The sequence below is a fragment of the Stenella coeruleoalba genome, assembly GCF_951394435.1.
Source record: "Stenella coeruleoalba genome assembly, chromosome: 3".
In the NCBI taxonomy this organism is placed as follows: domain Eukaryota; kingdom Metazoa; phylum Chordata; class Mammalia; order Artiodactyla; family Delphinidae; genus Stenella; species Stenella coeruleoalba.
This window is the reverse complement of record NC_137148.1, coordinates 64,330,402-64,347,452: the sequence shown is the minus strand read 5'-3', so window position 1 is coordinate 64,347,452 and position 17,051 is coordinate 64,330,402. Positions and strand designations below refer to the sequence as shown.

The 17,051-nt window shown below is 34.9% G+C and overlaps 1 protein-coding gene and 1 long non-coding RNA gene across 6 annotated transcripts in view; one reads left to right on the top strand and one right to left on the bottom strand.

Annotated features, from left to right (window-relative positions):
- Nucleotides 1–17,051, top strand: part of SSBP2 (single stranded DNA binding protein 2) — a gene marked incomplete at its 3' end in the record, with an annotated part of 298,632 nt that overhangs the window by 262,326 nt on the left and 19,255 nt on the right. For all 5 annotated transcript variants that reach the window (XM_079918569.1, XM_079918568.1, XM_079918566.1 and 2 more), the window contains 4 exons: nt 1,192–1,240; nt 11,175–11,210; nt 13,194–13,248; nt 16,863–16,933. In XM_079918569.1, coding sequence (XP_079774695.1) covers nt 1,192–1,240; nt 11,175–11,210; nt 13,194–13,248; nt 16,863–16,933 — 211 coding nt within the window. The remainder of the gene's footprint in view (nt 1–1,191; nt 1,241–11,174; nt 11,211–13,193; nt 13,249–16,862; nt 16,934–17,051) is intronic.
- LOC307184796 overlaps nt 5,414–17,051 on the bottom strand; it is a 59,043-nt gene continuing 47,405 nt past the window's right edge. Inside the window, exon 3 of the long non-coding RNA XR_013827827.1 lies at nt 5,414–6,092. This is a non-coding gene — a long non-coding RNA (uncharacterized lncRNA). The remainder of the gene's footprint in view (nt 6,093–17,051) is intronic.

Below are 17,051 nucleotides of genomic sequence, written 5' to 3'. Positions count from 1 at the left end.
AAGTGTTCCAGTAACTAATTGTAAAGTCCTCGTCATTATCCTAGAGAGGAACTATTTCCAGAGACAATACACGTGCCCCTCACCTTCTCCCTATGCATGATACTTTGACCAAGTCCATTCTGGTCAAAAGGGGACTTGCACTTGGGCATCCTAATAGAGCCTAAGGACACAATTTTTCATGCCCTTCCCTGCTGTTTACATTCCTGGGGAACCCCAAAATAATACCCAGAACAGTTCTAAATATTCCAAGCAAATATGGGTAATATAGCTAACTTGGACAGCCTCTATCTAGCATTTAGAACTTTAGGTTTAAGGTCCCTAGGATAAGAATCAGGGGACTTTTTTTAAATTAAAAAATGTCACAGTGTTTTCATTGAGATTAGAGGAAAAAGGGGAATTTTGAGTGACTCTAATTAGAGAAGACCTGCTGACAGTAGTCTACTTTTCATCAGGCAGTATATATTCAGGTACACTTAATACTAAAAAGCAAATGGACAAGAGATGTTTTTAATTTAATTAGGCATTAATTTTGTTTTAAAAGCTTTATGTCCTTTTAAGCTATAGAATAGGGAACATTCTCCCTCGCCCTAACATGAAGTAATATATTGACATACATGAGCATAGATTACCTCCTATTTTTCCCCAAGATTTACCCTGGCCACTATCTTGAACTACAATTATGAAAACAAGAAATGTGTTTCCCTTGTTTAATAGTAACCAAATCATCACCAGCACCGAAAGATAGATTGATATATAGATGTATAAAGTAACATGATATTCTATGCAATTTTTTGAAGAGGAGGCAAATTTAGATACCTACTATGTACATTTATTCATTTGTAGCTTAAGAGCAATCATTTTATGTATAATGATATTTCACAAATAATTTCATTTTCATTTTGTATGATACATGCAGCACTTATTATTGTCACAATTATCTTTTATATTTATCTCATAATTAGTGATGAAGCTGTTTAAAACAGCTGTAAAACAGTGAAAGCTGTTTGGGGGAATGATAAAATTTTTGGATTTTAGAAATTAAAAAGCTGTGAAAACATAAAGAGTAATTTCAGTGCTGGACTAGAACTGCATGGTAACTGAATTATAAATGTTTGTATTTTATGATGTTATTGCTTACTGTGAAACATTCAGAGCATCAGTTAAAATTGCATTTGTCATTTTGTCTTACAGGGGTCCTGGTGGTGGTAGACCTTGGCCAAACCCAACAAATGCCAACTCAGTGAGTATATGTATTTTTTTCATTTTCTTTGCACTTTGTAGCATTTAACAACAAAAATCTGTTGCTTTTGAAAGCCCTGCAATTGGTTATATTAACCTTTTTTTTAAGAAATCATTCAAAAAATAAATTTTTAAATGTTTTTAGAAAAATATGTATAACTTTTGAAATTATGTGATTTTTTTCACTTCAAGGTCTAATGTAAACATGCATTCTATGTAGATTACCAGGCCCTCAAAAATAGAGGAGTAGTGTGATTTAAGGATACTCTACGGTAGCCTACATTTATCGTAAAATTTATCATATAATGAATTCACCTTCTAAAATAACTATAATAATTACTAAGTTGCCAAATAAAATCAATCTCAGTTATTATTATTATATTTGCTGTTCTGGTTATACCTATTTGCTCTCTCGCTGCCCCAAGAAGGAAGTACACATTTACCTTGTGCCTGTGGGCTAAACTGCCATCCTTGCACTTGTATCTATGTATCTGACATCATGGGAATTTTCCTTACAAGTTTTGTGGCCATGATTTGACTGCATAAATATTTTTGTCTCTTATTAATGTCACAAATATAGGCACAGGTTAAAAATTAAGCTTTCAATCTTAAAATTAATATCGATATGATTTTGAATTTAATGATCCTGGAGATTTTTTTCTTGACTTTTGAAACCTTGAGTTCTTCAATCTGCGAGAGAGCTCTGCTCTGTACATTTGTGTAGTATGTGCACTGCACAAAGATGCCTGAGTCTAGGGAGTCAAAAGGAGGCTGAAATATAGCTGTTTTCCACTTGTGAAGTCTATGGATTCTGCCCAGAAGGGATGCCTTTTGCTAATATGCAGAGGTACCTTCACTGACTAGCAGTGGCCTTAATGCTAAATAAACATGAAACTGATTCAATGTTTAATGTTAATTTAAACTCAAAGAAAATTTAAAGTGAGGTGTGGGTGGTATAGAAAGAATCATCGTAAATCCATTGCTATTCTAAAGCAGAAATCACTTTCTTCTCAATTAAGTAACTGTCATATTTTTAGAGAAAACATTTACTTTATATTATCTGCCTATCTCTTAGTTTCAATAGCTATTACAGTTGCTAATTAAATAATATTGTTTGGGGTGGAGAGAGTGATGTTGCTGCTTCCGTTTGGGTCTTCAGTTCACTATTTAAGTTCAACAAATCTTCTAAGATACCATTTTACCTGATTATGTTGTAATATGACTATCTTTTCTCCTCCAAATTTCTTTTAGTCTGCTTATATGCTTTTGACTAGTTCACATTTCTATTTGCCTCTTGTTATATATGCCTTTCAGATTTCAAGATTTCACTTTTAAAAGGCATCTAACTAGCAGCTCAAGATACTTTCTTTGAACTCCCCATTAAAATACCTATAAAGGTGCAGAAAAACAATTTTTTAATAACAGTGAAAACTCTGCAAATCTTCTTATTGTCAGAATCTGGAAAGAATTTCTGTTATCTACATGTCTGATGAAACTGGGTTAAAAAGCACAATCGACGACCCACCTTAGCTAGTAAGCCTTCCTGCCTAGAAGCAAGAGGACCCTCTCTCCTTCCTCATTGCCAGCTCAGCCAGCCATCCCCTCCACTGCCCACCTCCTGCAGGACCTCCTTTTGTACGCTTATCTGGAGATACTATCCTCCAAAAGCCACCGAGGAAGGTGGGCAGGATATGATACTAAAGGTGGTGCATTGCGCCTAGCGGATATGTTATCCAAGTGAAGAGTATTAGGTAGAGGCAGAGATGAGGAGAGAGTTATGCTTTCTGATCATTTTTAGTTTTTAGATACCTAAACAACTCTTGGGGATTTCACAGAGCCGAGCACGTGGATAGGAGAATGTACTGTATCAGGGCAGCAGCTCTGCATTATTTTAGACCCTGAGAAACACTAGGCGTTAGGGAAGGAGCTGTGCATATCAAACTACTGAACAACCACTGTGAAATGGGCATTTGGCGAGCACACATGTAGGCACGTAATCAAGTTGAAAGCAGTCCCTTCTGTTAATATATACCACATATGGGTACACTTCCCCCCAAAGAATTTGAATAGGGAAAAGTTGTGAAGGAACACCTATACTTTTCTCTTTGGAAAAAGAAAGGAGTCATCATCCTGAGCACAGAAAGGAAAAGCATTCCTCTGAATATGATAGATTATGAGAAGAAAAAAACCAAAGACAACTGATGACTTTCTAGCAAAAACATAAGGCTTACATGAAGCAAAGCAAAAGTATTAAAGAGAGATCCTTTTCCCCTAAACACCATTGATTATGTTGTAGTGACAATTTATCTGTATTATTTTGAATTCCAAGTTCTTTGGACTTTTTGTCCATATTTAAAATTACAAATACTTTTCATTTGGTATCAATACAGTAAGCCTCTGGCTCCTCAGAGCAGCACATTAAAGTGGCTGGTTGTTTTGTTTTTGTTGTTTCCAAATATGTTTTATATACTTCTTTTTCTTTTAAATACTTTGTGTTTCCTAAAAACAAAGACATCTTTCATAACCATAGTATAAGGATCAAAATTTAAAAATTAATATTGATGTAATCCATTTTCTAAGCTGTACACCTTATTTTGATTTCACCAGTTGCCCCAACAATATCCTTTGTAACAAAAGAAAATTCCAGTTCACTTGCTGCACTCATCTGGCATGTCTCTTTGTCTCCTTTAACCTGGAACAGGTCCCTTAACTTTTGTCTTTTGTAAACTTGGAGTTTTGTTGACTGCAAGCCAGTTATTTTGTAGAATGTCCCATAAGTTGGTTTTGGCTGATGGTTCCTCATGATTAGATTCATGTTATATATATTTGGCAGGAATCCACAGAAGTAATTTTGTGATTTGCTCAGTGCATCATTTCAGGGGGCATCTGATGGTGATTTATCTATTACTTGTGATGTTAACTTTGATCACTTAGTTAGATGATGCTTGTTAGGTTTCTCCTAGCTTGTTAAATTACTATTTTTCCCTTTGTAATTTTCAACCTGTGAAGACATACTTTGACACTATCATAAAGATCCTACTTTAATCTGCTACTTTTAGTATCCATTGATGAATCTCGCCTGAATCGTTTTTTTGCTGTGTTGGTTGCCGAATGTCTATTTTCTAATTCTGTCTTTCCTTCTCCACTTATTAGTTGACTTTCTACTATAAGAGATTTTCTTTCTTCTCCAATCATTCATGTAATCCAAGGTACTCGTGGATTCTTACCTTGTCCAATAGGTTTTTTTAATACTAAAATCATTTCAGATTTGTCCAGTTAAAACCCTTTCAGGTTGGATCATTTGTCCTTTTGACATGACCCCATTATTCTTTGAGCATTTTGAAGCTCATATTTTCCCAGTCTTAGCCTTGGAAACAGCCATTTTTTAAGGGTCCCTGGTTCCTTTTAGTGGAGAGTGGTATTTAGAACCCATTGGAGTAATCTAGCTTCTAACCCTCTCAACCAACAGAACTAGGATACAGATGTATGTATACACACACACACACACACACACACATCTATATCTTTCTGTATCTCTACATATTAAAACCATGAGTGCACACTGCAGCACTATTTATAATAGCCAAGACATGGAAGCAACCTAAATTTCCATCAACAGATGAATGGATAAAAGAAGATGTGGTACATATATACAATGGAATATTACTCAGCCATAAAAAAGAATGAAATAATGCCATTTGCAGCAACATGGATGGACCTAGAGATTATCATACTAAGTGAAGTAAGTCAGACAAAGACAAATATCATATGATATAACTCATATGTGGAATCTGATTTTTAAAAAATAATACAAATGAACTTATTTACAAACAGAAACAGACTCACGGATATCGAAAACAAACTTATGGTTACCAAAGGGGAAACGTGGAGGGGAGGGATAAATCAGGAGCTTGGGATTAAAATATACACACTACTATATATAAAATGGATAATCAACAAGGATCTACTGTATAGCACAGGGAACTCTACTCAATATTCTGTGATAACCTGTATCAGAAAACAATCTGAAAAACAACGAATCTATGTATATGTATAACTGAATCACTTTGCTGTACACCTGAAACTAACACAACATTGTAAATCAACTTTTATCCAATAAAATTTTTTAAAAACCCCGTGAGTGCACACTGGTGCTTCAACTTCAATTCAGTACAACAGAGTTCATTCTAAACTTTCTGCTTTCCAGGTTTATACTTCACTTCTCTGAAAGTGAGAAATCTACCAACCATTATCCACAATACATTTATTTATCTGCTTAATCTTTATCTTTACATAGTTTTGTCATATACAAGTGTTTTGATCAAAAATGTTTTTGGCACTGTTTTGCATGGCAGCAGGAGAAACATTTTTAAGGACAAATTTATGTTTTTAATTCAAAATAAGAGTACGATTTTTTACTTTTAACTTCCTTCACTCTGAGCATTACAGTACTGGCCTCAGATTCTTACTTGGAAGCTTATTTACAAGTCTACCAACCATTTTTTTTTCTTTTTTATGTTTTTCACAAAGAACTGTGCATTTGGGTTGAACTATAAAGCAAGTTCTAATCATTAAGTAGCAAGCACTTTTATCAAAAATATCTTAATTAGCTTTGTCTGCAGACACTTTTGATTACAAGGTATAGAAAACTAACCAAACTAGGCTCATATTGAAAGAGAATATTACTGGATCGTGTATCTGAAAAGTCCAGATATAAATTTGCTTTGGGGTACATTTGGTTCCAAGTATTCAAATAACATCATCAGACACTGCCTCTATTCATTGCTTACCTTTGTTCCACTCATCTGGCAAGAAGGCCCTGTGATGCTCCAGATTTATATCCTCACAGCTCCCTGTTGAGTACAAAAGAGCGCAACTCTATCAGTTAAGCACAGGTATTGGGAATAACTAACTGAACTGGATTCACTTAGCTTGGGTACATAGACTCATTCATGAACCAGTTATGTACAATGCTCTATGGGCCAGGCCTAGGTCACACACCCACTTCCTGAGCCCCACCCGAACCACATGGAAAAATAAGGGAGGTATGGTTCAAAGAGAATTCAAGGAATTGTTGGCAAAAGAGGGGATAGGCAGAAACAACAAACGTTCAGTATAGCATTGTATTCATCAACTCACTAGCTGGACAGATAGAAGAGAAAACCCCTTTAAGGAAAAATGAGGATCTACTACAATGATTAAGCCTAAGAGAAATAGAAATATTTTACTCCAAATAGGCTCTGCCCTGTACAAATAGATGCTCATTTTTTTTAAAGAGCATTACAAAATAATAGAACATTTTCAACTTTACACTGACATAGATAATGTTCCCCTTGCGATTTCTGGTGAACTGAATTTCAGTGCTTTTAAGGTAGTTTTGAAATTCACAGTTGACGAAAGCTACTTAGCTAAAATATAAAGCTACTTAGCTAATCTTTTTTTTAATGAAGCCAAAAAACTTCTTGTTATTCTGCTGTTCCCCCTACCACACACCAGTCATGGATATTAGGAGTCAGAATATTTCAGAATATTTGGATTGTTGTCACAGCTCTTGAATTTTCTGTCTAGCTTAACCAGACAATACATATGGCCCTTAATTTTATCATCTGTCAAATAAGAGATTCTTGTTCTATGATTCTGATCTTCTACCTCTCTGGTCTTGCTTATCTTCTACATCTGCATTTTCATCTTTCATTTCATATTAATGGTTATTTTGTGTAGCATATGGGAGAGGGGTGGAGGGATGAGATTAATTACATTGGGAAGAATCTGGTCACTAGAGGTGGAGAAAGGCCTGGACAAAAGTAAAAAGAAAGGGAAATGCAGGCAATATGTGAGAAAAAATTATTAGATTCTTAGTGGCTGGGAACATAGATTTGGAAGGCAAAGCTGGAAAAAGAAAAATGGGACCATGATGTGTTCAGGGCTCTGAATGCTGAGAAATCTATAATTATCATCTGTGTGGAACAGAGCTGTGTTTTAGGAAGATAGTATATAAAATGGACACATAGGGAAACAATATTAGGAGAGTATAGTAACAGACCTTATAAAATGTTGTCAGAGCCTAAGGTAAAAGCAGTGGAGAAAGGATGGCCGAGATAAATGTCTCACATAGAATCAAAAATACCTGGTGACTTGTTGGACTTGAGGATAAAGAAAGTGAAGAAGTTGAAGGTGATTTCAAGTCTTTGAACATTATAACATAATGTGTTATAATTTAAATATATAACCTTCAACCTCTGCTGAGTCCTCACTGATGTGTGTGACCAGCAATTTTTTTTAACTCTTCTTTAGTCGCCTGCCTTTCCTGCACTTATCTTTGGCCCCTTCTCTATTAGCTAAACTTGTCTCATATTTTATAGAGGAAAAAAAACAAAACACCATTAGACTCAAATTTCTTCAAATTCTACCCTTACCTCCAATATTATAAGACCTTTAATCGTTTTTCTTTCCGCTTGTCTCAGAAATGTTCTCAACGCTAACTGTTTTATCTGTTCTCTTTATTCCATGTCTTGATGTCTCTACATATCTTGCTCATTCATTTTCTAAAGGAGTTTTCATCAATCCCTTTCCGTTGGTTGGAACTTTCCCTAACACTGTGCCAATGAACAAAATCCCAAGACAACCTTAAAACCCCCAGTCTTTCACTCCTCTAGAGTTGGGAGGGGGCAACTGATAGAAAACTTCTCTCAACCCTTCCTCAGTCTCAAACCACCATCCAGTGTCTCTCACACATTGAATCCCTCACCACCATTCTCCTGGACAGTGAATTCCTTGATCCTCTTTTCCATTTCATTACTATGTGGTACTGCAGTGCCTGAAATATTACAGGTGATGGACGAAGATTGATTGAATTGACTTCTCAACTGTTTCAATTCCCATGAAAAGTACTATTCTGAAGGTTACTAGTGACCTTCTACTTACTAACCAAAAATAATGACTTATTTTCTGTCCTCATCATACCTCACCTTTGAAATATTTGATACCTTGGTTTTGTTTAAATGTCTCTTCATTTCTTTTCTTCATTTAAATAATGTGTTTTTTTCCATATTTGTACTAGCATATTCCTTTTTATTATTTATTCTTAGGTGTGTCACAGAAAGGTTGAAAGACTTGAGCCTGACAGAGCTCAAAAATAAGCCCAGTTTAGGCATTTCCTAGCCAAGCTGCCCCAACTCCTTGCTTCTTGAAAGTCTAACTTGCTTGACTTTTTATGAGATATTTTCTCCTGATTTTCCTCCAGTCACATTATCCGCCCTTTCTTAACTAGTAATGTTCTTTAATTCCAATCTTGGGCTTTTTTTTTTTCATTTTAACATTTTCAACTATCACTAAATCTAATCAAATCCTAGATTAAAGTCTCGTGCCCAGCACAAAATGGAAATTTATTCAATTGAAGCTTTATCTCTAGTCCTATCTCCAATGAGTTCTAGACCTCTGTTTCCAAATATCTGTTGATCAGATCTAACTCAGTGTCTATTAGTGCTTTCCAATTCGACATGTCAGGTATTCCCCAAACTTGTCCCCCACTTCCTAAATTCCCTATATATAAATTAGTAGCACCATCATCCACCCAGTCAGCAAGTTGGAAACCTCAGAATCACCTTAACTTCTCCCTTCCCTTGTCCACCACACCCAGTTTGTCATCAAGCCCTGCGGAGTACATCTGTGAAAAGTCTGTCAAATTCTCTTACTCCTACTTATCTTGATCAGCCCTGCCTAGAACACTTTTTACCATCTCTTGCCTAGACTTTTTGCAATGGTCTCCTAAATTGTATTCATGTTCCATAATGCCTCTAGAGTTATCTTACTAAAACATAAATTTGAACATGTCTCTCTAAAGCCTGTGACTCCCTATTTCCAACAGCATAAATTCAGTCTGACCATATAGCCTCATCATCTACCACAATCCCCTATACATCCCACACTGCAACAACTGTGTAAAATTACATATACTATTTCCCTAATAAACTGTGTACTTTCACATTTCTTTTTCAAATGCTGATCCTTCTCTTTGTCTTTCTAATGGACCCCCACCCTCTCTAAGTCCTAGCTGCCCAGCTCAGATAACGTCTTCTATACCCACACAGTACTTCTACCTACATTGTCATATTTTGTTTCTCAGGCTAGGCTGGCAGATGCTGATGTAATTTACAAGAATGCAGGTTCCATAAAGTGCTAGGGGTAGGAGCCCAAATCCTCCTTTCTCTTAATGAGGGCAACAAAGACTATGAGGTAGAAACAGTGAGGGTAAGCCAAAATTAAAGAGGAATTGTGATGGGATAAGATTCTGGTTGGAATATAGAATGTTATTTGTGAGTGCCATGAGGAACAAGAAAAATGTCAGTCAGGAAAGTTGTTTAGATCTCTGTGCAAAACCTTTTAGGATGTATTCGTGCTCAGAAATGGAAAAGGGGGGTATATTGGAAAGGAAAGGAAAGACAGTGAGTGTAAATGCCAAAGATCTAAAGAGTGGTTAGATCATATCTTGAAGCTGCTTAAGGGTGACGGTAGGCAATAGAAGCAGAAGAACATGAGCCATGTGCTAAAGCTGTAAGGAGATGAAAGCTGGAGCCAACAGATAAGTTGGTGATTTGGAGAGGGCAGGTGCACATGTTTAAAATAATAAGCAGAGGATGGATAGTAGATCATGAACTGCAGAGGACCCTAGAGAGCAAAGCTATCTTCATTCACCAAGTCGAGTAAATGTCTACTGCCATAGGGATCTGCATACTCATAGAAGTGATCGTTATCACTAGTGATACTGGACACTCCGGTAACGGCCACCTGCAGTGCTGAGTTTCCCCACAGGTGGACCAACCAGAGGCTCAGACACCTGTGGTCTGTGCTTAAGGCAAAGCGAGGACACCAAACAATGAGGAGAGAGCTTTCAAATAACTCAATATTAAAATCAAAGGAAAACCATAACTTTGTTGTATTTCTTTCTGCTTACTTTACTATTTCATATTATTTATGTTTAATTATCAGGAAGGAGTTGGGGTGGAGGGAACATTTAGGTACAGGCATTATAATCTTTTCACCACTCTTAAGGTCCTATTTTGGCCCTGGCTGTCCTACTCCAAGAAGACAGTAATTTACTGGCTTTTTTCAGAATAAGGCAAAAATATCTCTTCTGGATGTGCAGAAGGATGTTAGCTAGTGAGCTTGTGTGAAAAAAGAATATTTGGATTTAACTTCTCTATTAATATCCACAGTTAAGGGGTTATTTTTAAATATATGTTTTCCAGTTTTCATTTCTTAAATTATCATAGCAATGTCGTATTAATACCTTCTAATCTCTAGAAAAGAGCTTAGTTAGGAGCTTGATTTGAAGGGAAAGAGGGAATATGTTACCCATATCTGATCCCCACAAATTAGTAGTCTTCGGAGACTTACATTAACAAAATCTTTTGCATTCATTATATTGTTTTCTAGAAGCTAATTAGAAAGGAAAGGGGGGAAAAATGAGGTTTATATATCAAGTATTGACTACTGCATGAATATAGTAGCCTGAAACCTGTCTTTAAAAAAAATAATGTATCCCAGAATGCACATAAATTAGAAATTGCATCTGTAAAGGCTACTAATTTGAAAAATTCTGGTTTCTGGTTTTTAGCTGCACAAATATATATCTTTTTAATTACAAAATAAGTGTCATTGTATCAAGCAGTGAGTACAACTGCCCTGAAATCAATATAACTTGAAGCTGTAATTCTATCTAAATTTCTCTTGACTAAAATCCTCTCTTTTTTGTAAATCAAGATAATTCTGCATTTTATTCAGTTTTCTAGCACTCAGACCTATATAAATGCCTTTATCCTTTGTGATAAATTTTAAACCTTGACAAAAGTTAGAAAATAGATTCATTTTAGGTCAGTCTGCATACTGCCACATGAATCAAAATATGTATATTTTTTGTCCTGTTCATGTTCCAGATACCATACTCCTCAGCATCTCCTGGGAATTATGTAGTAAGTACATTTGGGTTTGTTTGCTCATAAGAATTGATGTTATGTTCTATTTGGGCAATGAAATAGTTGTCCAGATGTTAAGAAGAGCCCCTGTGTGTTGGCCAAGAAATGAACATCTGATGTGTATTGAGTTGTTTCGTCTGCCAACCTCAGTGTTGATGTTCATTAGTGAAACAGTTATCAATCTGGCCAAAATTGCCCTGAGTGCTGTGTTTTACTTCAGCATGTTTCTGTAAACCACTGCAATACACTGTCCAATCATGAAGAAAGCCATCCCAGTTATGCAATGATATGCTTGAATTTGCAGTTCTTCAGAATAATCTACACTCCCTCCCCACCCCACTTCCCATACACAAAGTCTAAGAAGACATTAAACTTTCTCCCAATCACAAAGAGAATTAGATAGCAGAATAATGACTAGTAATTTGGGGAAGGAGGGCTAGTTTTCATTCTTAGAAACCGAGACCACTTACTCTTCTTCTTATCACTTAGTACATGTTAAAAATTTCCAATTATTTACATTCGTCAAATTACCAGGTTTTACATGACCTCTTGAACTTGCAAATGACCTTTTAACCATCATCACATTACATCCTTGCTGTATCTCAAGGCCATCATAAAAGATAATTTGTTTATAATATTTAGAGGGAAATGCCTAACAGAGTAGCAAGGGTAAAACGGTAAAAAGAAGAATCTTTCCTAAAGAACTTTTCAGAGGTGGTGGTTAACCAGAGTAGGAAAAAAGGAGTACTTAGGAAGAAGATCAACGCGCATTTTACCCTCCATGGAAACTGTTCTGTGACCATAGCGAAAAGCACACGCTGTTTTGGACCTGTGAACTTAGTGCTTAGTATCCCTTTAAGCTATACAAGCTAAGCAAGTCTAACTTTTTGCACGATCTCTATGAAAGTAAAAAAGTTTGAGTAGGGCTTCCCTGGTGGCGCAGTGGTTGAGAGTCCGCCTGCCAATGCAGGGGACACGGGTTCGTGCCCGGTCCGGGAAGATCCCACATCCCACATGCCGCAGAGTAGCTAGTCCCGTGAGCCACGGCCGCTGAGCCTGCGCGTCCGGAGCCTGTGCTCCGCAATGGGAGAGGACACAACAGGGCAAAAGTTTGAGTAAAACCTATTTTTTCTTAAAGTCAATTAAAAATAGGCTTGATATATATAGTTTTATGAAATTATAGACTTAATTGAAAGTAAATTTAAGCTGTTTAATAAATAGCAATACATATATTATTTGAAATAATTAGTGGGCTATGTCTGTGCACTCCAAATGAAGCAAAAATTTAGCCACTTAATAGTTAATCTGACTACTGTAAGTCTGAACATTCTAAAACTCATTGCCTGAATTACTCATTTTGGTTGCATGAAATAACTGAATTGATTTGAGTCACCTAACATCCATTTCAAACTGATTGTGTACCTACAGCCTTAGAAACCCTCTCATCAGTCAGCATTACCTCTCATTTCTAGTTGATGTGATAGCTGAAGGAACAGTGCATCAGAAGTGTTGCAGTTGATGCTGGCAGAAGAAACAGCATCAATGTATTTTTTTAAACATATGAATATCTTTTGATTTTCAGTTGCCTATAAAAACCAGTGATACAAAATGTAAGAAAATTACAGTAAGCTAAATCACAGATACACATGAATGATTTCTATTGTATGGGATTTGTAAAGGCCTTATTAAATGGTTTCTCCTTAACCTCCTTATACCTGATGTCATTAAGCCGTGAATCATAAATCAGCGTTACAGGCTCATTGTTTTTGGAAACTTGTCAAAACAATCTCAACATATTTAAGCTAAATTATATTTTGCATAACATTGAAATGATTGTGCATTCAAAGAAAATAAATTATGGAGAAAATGTATTTCCTCTGCTGTTTTCAAACTGGATTATTATAAAGTCTAACTTCTGTTTTTCCTTATATTGTTTAATGCCGTGCCTTATTTTTACTGAAATTTTGTGTAATTATTTAGGGTCCTCCAGGAGGTGGAGGGCCACCAGGAACACCCATCATGCCTAGTCCAGCAGGTATTGTAATCGAACTAGCCACGTGGGCATTTGCTTCTTAGAGTAAAACCACAAAATACAGAAATTGTTATGAAAGAAAGTTAGTAGTATTCTTTACCTCATTGGTGGTTTCACAAGTTGAGTAGAGGTAGCAAGTAGGAAGAAATAGTGTTCTTAAGTAACTATTGTCCAGTTAGTTTAAGCATTTAGAAAACTCCTGTTGTGTACATAATAGATTTAATCAGAATGAAAACTGTGTTGATCTATATGAATTGCCCAATAATTTATCTGACTAGAAGTTTGCTTGAGACTATGGAAAAGATCCAAACCTCACAACTTAAGAAAAATTCTGCATAAGTAACACATGAAATACATGGATCCATTGGGTTTAATACAGCAAATCAGACCCACCATATCTAGCATCTAAGATAGATGTGGACGTGCTTACAATATCATTTATCCTACACGTCTATAGGTATTTATTAGTTAGCTAATCCACTATGTAGTGGGGAAAGTTTTTTAACCTTTTAAACCAAAATACTTTAATATTCCTGGAATCATGTAGTTATTTTAAATATCTCTTTCCTTTGAGACTTTAATACAAACTATTAAATGTGTCTTGAGGCCTCTGATGGTAGCACAGCCCTCCTAGAAAGCTCCTGGCAACATGTAGCAAGAGCCGTGAAAAAGCTCATACCACTTGACACTATAATCCTACTACTATAAATGATTGGAGGTACAATCCAAGAATCATGTAGAATGATGCTCATTTGTTATAGCCAATAGCAAAATAATAGAAACAACCTTCATGCCTAATCCAATTTTAGTGATATTTTTTAATTAATATTTTATGGACTAAAATGTAGCCATTAAAATTATTATCAAAGAAATTTTAATGACACAGAGAAATAAATGTTCATGATTTAATACAATATGATCACAGTGTTATTTTAAAATATATTACCCTGAACTCTGGGACTTCCGTGATGGTCCAGTGGTTAAGACTCCATGCTTCCACTGTAGAGAGCATGGGTTTGATCCCTGGTTTGGGAACTGAGATCCCGGAAGCCGCACGGCGTGGCCAAAAAAACTAAAATATATTACCCTGAAATCTAAAAAGTAGATAACAAAGAAACAGACTAAGACTTTGTCAGTTTTAACTTCTGGGTAATGAAATATATGGGAAATTTTTATAATTAGAAAAATTTTTTATTATGTTGCACTGTTAAATTCGTATGTTCTTACGAATTTGTTGAAATCTAAGATACACAGAAGTTTGAAATTAAATATCATTAATCATACCAATCAATATTTTTAAGTTTTGAATCTTTAATTTAGAAAAAGCATAAATTTGATGATTAATTCAAAATTTTACTTTGCCTCACTAACTCTTTGGAATATATCATAAATATTTCATGGATCTCTGTCCTCAGAACATCTTCAGTGAAGTGAAACAAAATTCAGTGAAGATAGAAGTATATGAATTGAACATCTTGCCCACATTTGCAATCCTTTTGGTGAAGTTAAGGTTTAATTTATGAAGGTAGCATGTGATTAAATAAATACTTCACTACATACTCAAAGAAAGTTTTTGGAGTAACACTAAACTTTTCAGGTGATAAGTAATCTGATCACTTCTTCCTTTCAAGCCAGAAATTGCCACCAGTATATCTTGCTAGCTTTTCTGCCTATTCTTTTATGTACTTATCCTTTATCACAGTCAGTCCTCTAATACGAAGCCAATATCCCCCACTCTCCAAAAAATAGGTGCCAGAATATCTATTGTAAAGTTTTTTTGTATATAAAAATAAATCAGACATTTTCTAAAAACTACCAACCTTATTCACTCAATGTTTCTTCATTTTCAGATGCAATTATATTTGATTGGTCTTAAAAGCAATAAAGTTTTCTTTCTGCATATTTTTAAATATACAGCCCATCTTCCTTTCAAATTAATTGCTAAAATTAGTAAGCAAAATTAGTAAGGCTAATAAAGGTGAAAAACCATTTGAAGGTTTCCTATGTTTAAAAAACAATTCCAGCTTTTCTGAAAGATACATTTTTATGGGATAGAGTTTATGCCATGAATTGAATCTAAGTTAGTAGATATTTATTACTTATAGTACACAACATGAGTAAGGTATGGTCCCTTTCCTCCTCTCAAAGAAATTATAACCTAGTTTGAAGCAGGAGGGAAAAATAAGACAAAATATTAACTATAATGCAAAGCAGAATTCAGTGGTAGAGGAGCACTCACATACTTTTAAGTATCAGGGGAAAACTTCATGGAAGAGGTAGCATTGGCAATGGGCCTTGAATAGTGAGAGTATAATTTCAGTAAGCGGAGACTGTGTAGAGAAGATGCTCAGAGGAAGAAAGAACAAAAATAAGGTGATGGAAAAGAATGACCATATGCAAGAAAGAACAAGTAGCCTGGGTTGACAGGAGTATAGTGTACATAAGGATGTAAAAATAGTTAAGGCCACAAAAGTAGATTAGGAGCTTACTTAGTATAAACAAACAGGTCAACCAGAGGTGGGCATTTCAACTTTCTCAACAATATGATGTATTAATCTAGAAATAAAAAATAATATTTAGGTTTATGGATCACTGTTTACAAACAAAGTATAAATGGCATGTAACCTACTCTAAAATAATAAATTAACGTCTAATAATCACAAAACAAGAGGAAAAGTAATTGCCCATTTCTCACTCTATGGTTATTGCCATGAGAAAGCAAATAAGTTTTATCTTCTGCCTTGAATCAGTACAAAACATTGGAAAAACATCTTTTTCAAAATAGAGGCCTGCAACGTTATATTTAAGAACTATATAATTGTGGAAAAATAGAAAAACATTTTATAATTGATAGTGCCTAAATATAAAACATTAAGCCTTTCACTCTAGGCTATACATTATAAACACATATACTCAGAGACTTAATTAGGACTAGCTAATAGACATGAAATGTAAAATGTTACATATATTTATGTGGATATACACTACAGTTATTTTTATTATAATGAATCAAAAATAAAATGAATGAAAAGATTTTTATCAAAAGTTGTACTAGTGGAAGCTGGCTTTTACTTCAAGCAAGAGAATTTTCATTCCAGTTGTATAGTCTCGTTCTAATATCTTTCTGTGGGAACTAAGCCAGGATATTCCACCAGCTTTTATTAATTATTAGCTAAATAAACTGTTTTTTAAATTGGTCTATAAGAAGCCTAAGGAAATAATATGTTAAAAGCTACTAAATCTGAATTTTAAGAGATTTCTGTTATATGTATACATATAAATTGCTTAGAGAAATCAAAAGAGATCATGTTTTTTAAAGAAGAAAAAATTTACAGTAACTCTTTAGACTTTTAAAGTAATATTCCTTTTGATCTGAATTATTCAAGTGATTATTCCTAATATATTAGGTAGATATTCCTAATTTACAACCTCAGAATGATAATTTTTGGGTCAGAAAATGACTTACAGATATTTGTTTCTGAACATTAGTAATGACTATTTCGAGTGCTGTAGCTATAAATATGCATAAGTGTCCAGATCATCTTTGATTATTACTTTGTGATGACTTGGGCGTAGATTATAATGAAAGATATTAATTCAGTAATATTTTGTTTCAGACTCAACCAACTCTGGAGACAACATGTATACTTTAATGAATGCAGTACCTCCTGGACCTAACAGGCCTAATGTAACTATGCATTTTTTAAAATTTTTGGAATGCATTTGAAGACTCAAGCTCTAAGTACATTCCTTTTCCTTGATACTGTTTAAGCTTTATATTTTATTATCCAGGATCTTACTGGATA